The 12,937-nt window shown below is 35.0% G+C and overlaps 1 protein-coding gene across 4 annotated transcripts in view; it reads right to left on the bottom strand.

The window, feature by feature from the left end:
• The window catches only part of THSD7A (thrombospondin type 1 domain containing 7A), a 435,849-nt gene that overhangs the window by 66,320 nt on the left and 356,592 nt on the right, over positions 1 to 12,937 (bottom strand). For all 4 annotated transcript variants that reach the window (XR_012132273.1, XM_037019842.2, XM_073238769.1 and 1 more), the window contains 2 exons: positions 12,371 to 12,605; positions 7,976 to 8,091 (listed from right to left, as the gene is read on the bottom strand). Coding sequence is in view for 3 of the 4 variants with exons in the window: in XM_037019842.2 (XP_036875737.2) it covers positions 7,976 to 8,091; positions 12,371 to 12,605 (351 nt within the window). In the remaining variant the exon portion in view is untranslated. The remainder of the gene's footprint in view (positions 1 to 7,975; positions 8,092 to 12,370; positions 12,606 to 12,937) is intronic.

Here is a 12,937-nt window from a genome sequence, read left to right as displayed (position 1 = left end):
AACAATTAGAACTTTCCATAAATAGAACACTCTTTCTCATGAAGTCAGGGTATTCCTCAGCGTGCTTGGGTAACTGACTCCCAGAAAAGTGGACTGAATATTCCTGTATAAGATGGGAGAATGGATCAGATTAGTGATCTTAAGTGTCTGACAATGTAGGAGAATTTCTTTAAGAAGACAAAGACAAAAACAAAACTGATTTCTCAGCCCCATTCCAAGAACAACTTAATCAGAATCTTTGGGAGCTGGGTTTGGAAATCTGATTTTTCAAAGCTTGTTGGGGAATTGATGAGCAGCCAGGTTTGAAATTTACTGGAATAGATGACCTTGTATGTCCTGTCCCAATTTAAGATTCCAGGGTTCATACGTAACTTTTTAGGATTATTCCCATTATGGGGAAAACATGTACTATTAATGATTGTATTAATTATTTTAGTGTGTAATTGGAATACTACCGGTAATGAGTAGGGAATTAGAGGCTGGAGGTAGTAGGAAGCAGGGAATTAGAGTGTTTGAAAATATTGTCACAGACTTTTCTTTAGTTTTAAAAAGAGTAGTTTGAATTTGAATGCCAGCTGCAACTCTAACACATTAAATATCATTTATCTAGGAGAGATCTAGAAATGTCAATAGGACTTTTAATAAAATTGCTAATGCAGTTTCCAACCATTATATTGTCCAATGACCCCTATTTTAAGGCCCATGTGATAAATTCCTTGAATAATTTAGAGCTAGGAAAAATTTTGTTTCCCTTGACAATCTGTTATGAATCCACTCTGTTTCCATTTTTCCTTTGTTCTCTCTCTAATTTTCTTCTCAGTTTCAGGAGCCTACCTTAACTTTGATTTTATAGTATCGTTTTTCTCTTCTCTCCTGCCCCACCCCTATTTAATACCTGATTCCATCCTTCTTTCACACTGTTCATTAGTTTTCTTTTTTTTTAAGTTCATGGTCTGTCTTTAATCTTTTCAAAAGAGTATACAAACTAAATGGCCATTCTTATCACTTGTTACTACTGGGGGAAGGAGGAAGGTGTTTGTTTGCTTTTTAACAGGGAAAAGAAGGTAAGACCATAGAAGAGCAGGTCTTTGCTTCCCAGGCAGTCAAAATTCTTAAGAGTCGATAACTCTCCAACCGTTCTCATCCCGCAGATAGAAAAGAGACATGAAATTGAGATGAAGGGCTCTGGAGACTGAAGAGGATGATGAATTGGGCGGCACCTTACAGACAGCAGCTCCTGGCTGTTGACTATCTGATACCTCCTGGAAGATAGGCACAGCTGTTCACATACAGAAGCAGGAATCAAAGGTTAGCCTCTCAATTCTACTTCGTTTATTGACTTGAAAGCAAAAATGTTACCTGCACAAATGTACAACTCTGAGACATTCTAAGTGCCTTCTCACAGCCTCCACAAATCTGCCCTTGATATATAAGACTCTCTTTTCTCTTCCATAACTGATTCCACAATGGCAATCCATTTATTCTTATAAAAAGTTCAAATACCTTAACTTTGTGCAGCCCACAGCACAGAGACTATGACCCAATTAAAGCAGAATGTTCCAAATCCTCCTGCAGAGGAAGTTTAATGGGGTTACACGGGAAGTGTCATGACACCCGTGTTTCTTTCTGATGGGGGAGGGTGGGGAGGTTCATTGTCTTCTCAAATCTAAGTTAAGAAATAATTTGCATGCTCTAAGAGATAGCAGTGAGCTCAGCCAAGTTATAAAGCTCTCAGATTAAGAGTACAGATGAAAAGGAAGCTGCAGCACATATTAAAAAAGAAAAATGAAGGTTCCTCACTAATAACTGAAGATGGCAAGGTTGAAATTTTACAGCCTACATAGTTTCCTGTATGTATTTACACCCAATTTATTATATGTGCTTAATATACATAGAGAACTTCCATTTATCTTAGTGTTTTAGCACCTAGAAGAACAGTCACACATAGTAAGGACATAAGAAATATTTGCTGAATGTGTGGACATTTATTTCATTTTTTCTCAATTAGATTATTAGTTAGCATCTTCTATTTTCTTAAAATCATTTTCCTTATAGTAATAAGCACATGGGTATTAGATCTGTGCATTGAGGATCAATAAAAAATAGATATCATCCTTTTGATTGGAAATAAGCATGAGGAATAAAGGAATATTCTTGTAGTGTTTATTCTTGAAAAATACCTATCTGGCATGGAGATAGACAAAAGGGATTATATATTCAGAAAATAATTATGTGATAATGGAGCATATAGATTCAGAGGGTATATAATCACTCATGTGGTTACAGCACTTTCAGACATCTTAAAACATTCAAGATAAATTTCACCAGAGAAATTAACTGATAGAAGGAGTTAAAGGGCAAGCAAAACTAAGATTTGTTAAGCTGAAGTGGGATGGATGGCAGGCTGGAATAGCACGGTGATAAAAAATTGAAAGGGAAATGTTTCATTCAAGAAGCAAAATGTAAAGGCAGTTTTCATGTCTTTGGGGGTAATTCTAGTGTAGTACTGCTTAAGGGCATCAAGGTAGAATAGATGTCTCTGCAATATCCCTTCTAGGTCTCAAATCAATAAAGGTAGTAAAAAAGAAAAAAGGAGTGAACAGAATTTGAGCAGCCAAATGCATTATTTGATCAGAAGTATGGATTTCTTTAAGATGAAAGCTACAAGTAATTTATATGCATAAATACTTTCTATTTTTTTAAAAAAAGCCCTTTGTAAAAATTTATTAAAATCTGAGAAAAGTTAACAAGTGCACCAGTTTAAGGATTAAAACTACTCTCTACTCAATACTGATCTTCATCAGCATTGATTTTTCAAGACATATCTTGAGAGAGGGATGAATACCATTTCTAAGAACGCTTTTCTTCTTCTTGGAATGCTAAACTATTCTGTTCCATTTTCTGCAATACTACAGTACAATTCTACCTCTAAAGTGATTTTAAAAAGGAGGGGGTAACTTCACACTTTCCTAAGTTCAAAACTCTTATAAAACTTAGATTTTGCCTGCAGAATGAAATTTAAAAGACCCACTCCATCCTTGAATTAATTTTCTGTTGCCATTATCTGTCCTTGAACATTCAACTTTGTTTAACATTTTTTAATTGCATGTGAAAGTTAGTGTAATTTCAATTACACTGGATTATTCCCATTCCATACCAAATAATGAGAAAAACTTAACCACACATCGTTGCTTTATTTCCCTTCCAATAAAAAGCTAGTTTTCTATAACACCATTACATCCTCATTCTCAGTGACAACAGTCTACAGGCCAAACAGAAAAGGCTTCTCCAGGCACACAAAACATCTTGGCACTGTTGTCCAACAGCAACCCTCTCTACCACCCCCGAGGCTTTCTTTATTTCCTCAATACACAATTAGTTATTCTTTTTAAGTCTGAGTGCTTAGGGTTAGGATTTCTGAAAGCCTTTTGTTATAGGGGATTCAGCATAGAGCTTCCAAACAGAAAAGGCTGGGCTGATCTGCTCCTGGGGAGATGGCTGTGCTCAGCCAGACACAGCTGCACCTCTTGCTTACAGGACAGCAGACTTGTGAGATGGCATTCTTGCACTGCTTGGCCGACACAACCCAGGAGCTCCAGGGGAGCATAGCATCCTAGTGGCACCTTGCAGTTTAACTTACAGCAGTTAGCTAACCTCCCCCAGAGACCACCCCAGCTGAACCCATTGCCCCTCATATGCCTGTCCCTCACCACAGGAAACTAGCACCATATCCACCACTCACCTGGACTCACTGCACTATCTACACGCACAGCCCTATTTCAGTCTCTCTTTCCGTTCCACCCTCTAACCCTTCTACAGTGCATTCATCGGAACACCTGGCCTCTCCATATGATGGCTGTTACCTACCAATGCTTCATTAATTAGCGACCCTAGAACATCCCTCACTGTCATCCTTTCTCTTCCTACCCCTGCCATGGCTTTGGTAGCTTTTGCTGCCATGTGGTAACCCATCCACAGCACTGGGCTCTGAATGGCTGGACCTCCACACTTTCAGTGACCTTCCCCTGCATCTCACATTAATTACTAGCTCTTCTGTTCATCCCTTGTTATTATCATTAATACCTAGACATGCTCATCTTTAAACATCTTACTTCCTGGCTCTTTTCCTAACCTTCTTTCTCACCTTACTAGAATTTCTCAGACTCAGTTGAGACTGTCCAACGACTTTCCCTACCACTTTTTCTGTCTGCCACCCCCTTCATGGCCTTTCATCCCAACCAGACTCGGATTCCACAGTCGATTTTATAATAATAACTCACTTGAAAATACCCTTGACTTCTTGTTCTTCTCTCCCTTTCTTGTACTTTCTTGGAAAAGTAGGCCCTAGCCCTAATCAAAATCAACTATTTTCTTACACTTTTCCTGAACTCAGGCAGCTGCTGGGGCTAGAGAAACACTGGCAACAGTGTTGAGCAATCCCTTTTTAAAGACATACGTAAATGGGTACTCACTGTTGACTACAAATTCTATATATTTCTAACTTGCCCACTTTTGTGTCCTCCAAAATGATGTCACATCTTCGCTTTCTTCAATCCCCCTGTATCCTTCCATTGATCCATCACATTCATTGACAGATTAGAGCGATCATTAAATTCCTTGTCTGTCTCATTTGGTTTCCTTGCTTATGGCTATATCCTTTATATTTAAAATAGTGCCTGGCCAGAGAAGACAAGTAGTGACTCTATAGCATTTTACTATGTTGATGGACAGTGACTGTAATGGGGTATGTGGTGGGGACTTGATATTGGGGGGAATCCAGTAACCACAATGTTGCTCATGTGATTGTGTATCAATGATACCTTAATAAAAAAAAATAGTGCCTGGCATATTGTAGTTACTTGAAAAACCTCTACAGAATGAAAAAATAATGCTTGCTTAAAATAATGTATGTGGTGCTTAATGACACACTGAAGCATTTAAAAACAATTATCAGTAAATTCATTGGCAAATATTCAATAACTAACAATCAGTTAGAAATTTATATTAGTAAGTTTTCCTTCATCATGTCCTAAGTACTTTTCCTATACTGACACACAAACTTCTAAGAAAGGCTACTTTCAGTATGGCAAATTAAAACATTTACCAGAGGCTGACCATATGCAGCATAAAATGCCTTTCCCACAAGAACTGATAATCACTATAGGTTAGACAATAAATAATATATCAATTGGACCACAGTTCACAAAACATACAGCACTTTACCATATTTCACGTCATTTGCACCACAGAACATCTCCCAGGTGTTATAACCAGGACTTGGAGAGCTTAAGTAGCTCACCTAAGGTCACTTGGCTCCTAAGTGGCAAAGGCGGGTATCCAAACCAGATTCGCTCATTTAAAACCCATTTAAATTATAATGTCATTTCATTATACCATGAAACCCACTACTCATGTTCAAAAACTAAAAATTATATCTCTATATATGAATAAGTCTGATTGGGTCTTCTATAACCTGTCTCCATTCTCCTTTCCAACTTCCTGTCTTGACTTGTTTTCCACACACTGGGCTTCAGTGGCCTGGTTCCCACTTTCTTCTTGAACAACACATAATTTCATGGCCATTTAAGACTTTTCCTGATGCCTCTGATCCTCACTTTGGCTTCTTTTTTGCATCCACTTTTTCAAAAACATCTCTTCCAACTTCCTTTCAACAAGATTTTCCCTACTAGGCTCCCACACTGGTTTTTCCCTTCCTTTCTCAGGATCTCTTTGGTTTACCACTAAATCTTGTTATTGAATCATGGAAGTCTTGTGTTGTCTGGTCTATGTAGAAGAGTTCTATATTGTCAATGAAATCAAAAGCTTCCTTTAAGTCAGGGACTATGCTTTTTCCACAGGGCCTTTAATGTGTTCGTTATATATAGAAATCAATAAATAAGAAATCCAATAAGTATTTATGCATATATGTACAGATGAGGATTAATTTAATATATAAATTGTATTCATAGTCTAGCCTCTCATTTATCTGTTAGAAAATTTAAAAGTGCCTTATATAAGTTATCACAGTTTGTCATGTAAATTTTTTTTATTTTAGAGGAGCAAGTTATTTAGTATTATAGAAATCATCATCAGAAATCAAATAAATATTCATGTTATTTGATTTTTCAATTACAGTATTCTTATGATTGTTATATGTATTTTTTCTTTCCTTTCCAGACATATATAATACCTAATAAAATAACAAATACATTTTCAAGAATTTACAGAAAAAAATTGAGACTTCTAAACTGTCTCCGAATCCCTGGATCTATTCCAACATACCAAATTATTTTCAAATGAAGGTCTAAATAAATGAGAAACTTTTACGTGATGCTCATTTTGGTGGATGAGTGACTATCCTCGAATCAGTTAAATGAAATATTTTGTTTTGTCTGTTTACTTTATTTCCTTGAAATACTTCAGACCAAGTCAATATTTATTTTAAAATGCTTTTATTAAATACAAAGAACTATCGAACATAAGGAAAAGGCTAAGATTCTTCCCACCTTCAAAAATTTCACTTAATTTGTGTTAGATTATTAATCATACAGCTATAAATGTAACTTCATGTTTTGGAATTATTAGTAAATGGTCTTATTCACACTAACACAAAACATCAAGTATAAAATATTAAGAACAAAATTTGCAAGCATATGAATCCATGTAATAAATAACCTTCATTTGGGATAAAAGTAGTGATGAAAAAACCAATAATTATCACAAAAATATTAACCTATTGGAAAGTATAATTCTATTGTGGATTATGACCAAATGATACCTTATGTTATTTAGTTTTTAAGAAATTAAGGGGATAAGAGAAGAAAATCTGGAAAAGAACATCAGATAATGACATTGCTCTATTACTAAGGTTAATGCCATTACACCTTTAAAAAAAATAATGCTTATAACTCTTTTTTGTCCCAAAAGCTATTTAAATGTCTTAAAAGACTTTTAAAAGCAAAGCTTTATATTCTTGCTCACTTTGTGGTTTAATTTTATTTGATATTTCAAGGTATTAAAAAAAAGTAGAAAAGAAACTCATGTTTTACCCATATAAAATGGCAATCACACTGTAAAAACAAACCATTTTTAAATTTAAAAGTGTGCATAATATCCTAGGGATTTAATAATTTTTGGCAATTTAAAATAGTTGTTAGACTAGAAGATGATTCTTATTGAATCTCTCTAGTAAGAGTCAAGAAGCATGATTAAAACAAAAGCATAAAAAGAACTTGAGAAGTATTATCTGTATTTGTTGGGAGAGTGAAATAAAAAATAGGAAACATTGTCATTTGCAACAGTGACAGAAAGTGTGGTCAGTTACTGCATCCCTCACCTGGAGAATGTTGATGCTTTTCTCAGCAGCATGAGAAAGGACCCTACCCTGGAGGGCAAAGAGTTATCAAAGTATCCACCATCATATTTAAGGGGCTTTTGAATAATAAAAGCAAAACCAAACAAACTGGGAACAAATCCTTATCTTGTAAATATCTCATGCCATATTAAGTGTTGGAAAAGGTACAATTTAGTTATTTTTCTCCTTCCTTTATTACCATCCTTGGGGTCACATAATTGAATCTGTGGCAAATCTGGTCCCATGGCTATTTCTTGCCATTAAGTAGGTTAGAAGCCCTGAGTACTGATAAGATCATTATATGTTCTTTTTGAAATACCTAAGGCCACTGTACAATCTTACAGAGTTAGTGTTAATAGAAGCATTATTAATATAATAAAGTCTAGAATCCTTTCATTTTGATCTATCATAAAGTTTTAAGTCAGTTTTGCATTAAACTCATTCGATATTCTAAAGCTATAGAATTTTCTAGAAGGAAACCAGAACTTTATGACATGCACGCCAAGCCAGGATTGCACAACTTCATGTAAGAATCACAAACATTGCTCAGTCAGAAGAACATGGAAGGGCTGGTGAGTGTGTTTTCTAGGTGAACAACCTTCAGAAATCTGCAGCTCTTACCGGCTTTACACGAGGAGGGGCACGATGTCCAGTCACTATATGGACTCACAATACAGTCCTTCCTACAAGGAAGCAGACAGGGCCTCACAGTTTCAGGCCGAAGGCTTTCAGGACACCTAGAAAAAGCAAAGGGAAATTACTGGGCCTCTAGAGTAATCCAGAAATCAGGTAATCTAAAATCTTCAAGATTTTCATTGCTAAAATTGTTAAGCAGTCACCAATCCACATTTTTTAACTTCTAGGAACCTTTCTGCGTTTGACAAGGACTACCCAACATAATTAATTCTCCCAGCTAGATTTCAGTAAAGTATTTCAAGGCAGGATGTGTAAATTTAATAATAGTATTTAGAACAAAATAGGATAATTCCATCTTAGCCCCTTATAATAGTCTCTCCACTAATAAATATGTATTTTCTAACATGCTACGTAAGAAATTTGTGGATATTCAAATGACCAAATTAAAGACCCAATTCTACATTTTTGTGTAACTAAATAGGCTTATTGAAGATTGTAATTTTCCAGGTCATTCCATACTTTATTTTTACAAAATACGTATTGCAAAAAATAAATTTATAATGGAGCATATTCTCTACATTGTACATGCTCAAAAATATACTTAAAATACATTTCACAATAAATAAGTAACAAAGTTATAAAAGTATATAGATCATTATGATAAGCGGTTTTCCTTTATTTCTGGTTTCACTTAGTGTCTTTATTCCTATATTTTCTTCCACTTTGTACCTAACTTCAAATTATGAGATTTTAAGTAGTTTAAATATTTTAGAAGCTATAGTTTTTTTGAACAAAAAGAGTGAATATAAATAAAACAAATATAGTCAGTCAGTAATTTAAAGAAAAATCTGTTTCTTCTTGACATAAATGATAAAAAAATTAACTGACTTACTATTTTTAAATGATACAGCAAAAATATTTATTAGGAACACAAGAGAAAGGTAATAAAAAAATATTGAAATGTCTTATTTATATAAGGTTTTTACTTCCTAAAGGATAATTTTAGGAAGGTGATGTAGGAGTTTCAATATATTGTGTCACTTACTGTGTACTTATATGATTTTTCACTTCCCCAATTCTCTTCTTCTGATTTGATTCTACTATTACTAGTGGTCAAATGTTGGCCATTAGCATTAACACTAGAAGATGTATATTAGAACAACAAAATATAATAACATAATAGATATAATTTAAAATAATCTTCTGATTCCTGAGAAATTCTCTTGAGGTCATATAAATTTCTGACAAGAAAATGAAGAGGCAGTAAAGAAATAAACTAAATAACCAATATAACTGTATGACTTGGCAAATCAGTGAAAAATGGGATTTAAAAATATTCCCCATAGGAGAAGCAAAATTTTTGTAGGTTAAGAGAGATGGTCTTTTAACAAGTAAGTTAATCAGGTTTCAGAACTGAACTATGAATGAAAAAAATCCTCATCATTAATCTTTCCATAATTTTTTTATAGTACTTTGCTGACACGATTTTTTGTATAACTTGTATTATAATTTTATCTGCATGTCCTATCTCATACATAAATATTATGTTCTATTTAATGAAATAGATACATGCTTTCCTCTCTAACACTAAGGTTTATTTGTAAGTGGATTTATCTAATATATTGAATTCAACATTAGAAATAATCTCTCTTGTTTATGCTGAGGGTATGCTTGGATTTTCCTAATTGAAACTCAAAGTCATGGATGACAAATTTAGGTATGAATCATAGTGGTTAATGTATGGTTGCAATTGAGATTATACATCACGAGAATTACATTTTAATCTGCATTCTTAGCCAGCAAACTATATGGCAAAATCCCATATATAATCCTGTTAATTATTTTGGATATGGAATTATTGACTAGTAATTATTATTGGAAGCACTCCTTTTCAATGAGGCGATCTTATAACTTTACCAATGGGAGAACATTACTTAATTGAATGCTATTCAAATTTTAGAAGTGAATAAACAAACGGATTTTACAGTGTTATTCTTGACAACCTCCAAAATTCTGTTTTAGTTTAGAAATATCCACAGCAAGATACTTGGCTAACTGTGGAGAACAAAATTACTAACAACAAAGCCGTTAAATGAACACACAAAGATAAATTATACAGCCTAGATTACATCTAATAAAATGAATTCAGACTTCCTTTGGAGAGGCAATTGGTTCAGTCAACATGCTTCTTTTCTCCTTTGTACTGTTTGTATTTAGTGTTTGTGGCTTAAATCAAGGCATTGATTTGCCCCCAAATGTTATTCAAGGTCAAATTAAACAGATGTGATAGGAGTTGAAGTTTGTTACTCGGAGGATAGATAAGATCAATAATATTGATTTTACCATTGCACAGTAATCTGTTTTATTAAGAGGAGTTTAAAACAAGGTTTCTATTTGCATTTTTGTTTCAAATGTCTAGTACAGAAAAGCATTCATTGAATTTAATCTAGGTTTTAAGGATGAGGGCAGTAACATTTCTTTTGAATTCACAGTATTGGCTTAATTTTTCAGAACTTTAAGGGCAAAGTAGGTCCATTTAATTTAACAAATCACCTATATATGTATGCAGGTCATTGAATAAAGGCTGCAAGGACAAAGCAAATTTTTAATGGATTATTGTGGCAGTTAACATGGGGCTTCAGGACATCTTTCCTATTGAATGATTTAATGACATTAATCTAGCAGGCTCTTTCTCACACAGGCTTATACACATGTTCATTTATTGCTCAGCAAAATAGTCTGTAGCTTGCATAAGTGAGGAAAATATTAACAGCAAATTTGAAAGGTGATTAACTAAAAAAAAGACAAAAAACACCAATAGAGTGAGCTTACTTGTAGAAGCTCAGTGCAATATTACCCACCTCCCTCCCGCCTCCCATGCTGTACCACTACAGGACGGTCAGGTTACAACCCTCTGTGGTGACTTTCTACCTGTGTTTCTGTTCCAGCAAGACTCAAAATCCTCCAGGGCTTGAGAATTCAACTTCTGCTGTGACTGCTACTGAACTCTAATGTACTGTTCATTAATTTCCTGTGTTAGATTCACTACAGCTTTAGCATTATTTCTACAAAAGTATTGATTTGGGGGGACCTATCAAGCATGTGGAATAGTTTTTCAATCTATTCAAGAATTTTTGGCATATATATTCTAATGTTTCATAATTTCAAATTATATAAACAAAGTAAGGGGCAAAATATCCTGAATGTCTGGAAACCTGGTTATGTAAAAACACCTCATAATGGTACTATCATTTATCTCCTGGAGTTTTCCACACATCAGGTCCATTATTACCATTTCCATGAAACACTATGAAGTAACTCAAATTTTTAAGAGAAAATAATAATTTCTAAGGTTTACTGAGTATTCACAATACTAATATGTTTTTCATAAGATTCCTTCAACAAACTTTGAAAACTGAGGGCAGAATCAGTTAAGTAGCATGCATAACATCACACATAATACTTCAGCATTTGGCCAAGTATTTGAAAATTATGAGGCCATTTTCATATCAATGCAAAACTGACTGGTTTTACTTTTCATGTTTCATATGACTAAGATGACTTGAATTTTAGAATATTTATGCTGTTTAAATTTCAAAAGATAATTTTTTCCCTTCAAGGAATATGTTATTAGAGTTGATTTGTTAATTTTCTCTAAGAATTATTAGTGCAGTTATGCCATAACTTGTATTTATTTATATTTCTCACAAGGCACATATAATATGCCAACTCTCTAGTTCTCTGTCTTCTCCTCTAGCAAATCGCTTGCCTTGTTACTACACTATTTGTAACCCCAGTGAGAAACTGGTGGTTTTTCAACTTATCATACTACTCATCTATCCCAAGGCTTTCTCTTGGAAGTAAACGGCTTATTTTTTTAACCATTAAAGCATGTAGTATGTTTGGCCTCAGTATTTTTGATATAATATTTTCTAGGGGAAATGAAAGGCAGATCATACAAAGTTACTCCTCAATGAAACTAGACCGGCAGCCTCCACAGCCTGCGGATATACAGGAGGTCATGGATGACGTACACTGTTAGGACTTCATACACTGTCATTATTGATCAGCCAAGCCTAGAGCAAGCACTTGTTTCATTGCCTTGCTAGCTTAATAAAAGCAGAAAGTGCTACTATAAAACTGAAAGTAGGTACCATGTAGAAAGATTTCTACAGAATTTATGGATCCCAGGTACAAGACTCTGAAATTGTTACAACTTTATCAGTGGCTGACATTCAAAACAAACAAATCTTACTCTTGAGGACAGCATCACATCTAACTCTTGAGGACAGTTCCATTTCATGCAGCGAGAGAGAGACCTGAGCCAATCCCCCGCATGGCTGACCACAGGATTTAACACTGTCACTCTAAAGTTCTTACTTTTTGGGTCCCACTTGGCCCACATTGACTCGCACGCAGATGACTTTTCTCGTCTGCATGCCGACAGAGCAAGAAGCCTCCCTACTCCAGGCTGTAGTTGTGTTGAAGGCTGACACGGAGGTGTCCTCAATGCACTGGCCCCAGGGGCCAGTTTGCCAGTGGTACACAGTACAGGGATGCTCATTACAGCTGCGCGCCTCCTGCAAAGCACTGGTGTTCGGACAGTGAGCTCCACCTAGAAAAATGGACGATGTTAGATTAGATATAGTGCTAACAGGAAATTTACCACTCTTTGTTCCTTGGGATTAACAATAACAATGATTTATTGGCACATAGCATGTGACCAGCATGCTGCTAGGAAGGTGAATTCCATGTTCATCTTACCTCATTTGGCACAATTGGACTTACAATTTAAACCATGTGGTATACATGATATCGGTTTTGGGGGTCTACAGAGGACCCCAAAGAGAGAGGTCATTGTTCTTCAGGGATGTTGAAAATGTAGTACAAATGAAGCCTATCTGACAGCTGCCCAGGGGAAATGTGGGCAGTGAGACTCTGTTGAGA

The sequence above is a fragment of the Manis javanica genome, chromosome 6 (genome assembly GCF_040802235.1).
Source record: "Manis javanica isolate MJ-LG chromosome 6, MJ_LKY, whole genome shotgun sequence".
In the NCBI taxonomy this organism is placed as follows: domain Eukaryota; kingdom Metazoa; phylum Chordata; class Mammalia; order Pholidota; family Manidae; genus Manis; species Manis javanica.
Note: the sequence above shows the minus strand (reverse complement) of the source record. Positions and strands in the feature narration are given on the sequence as shown.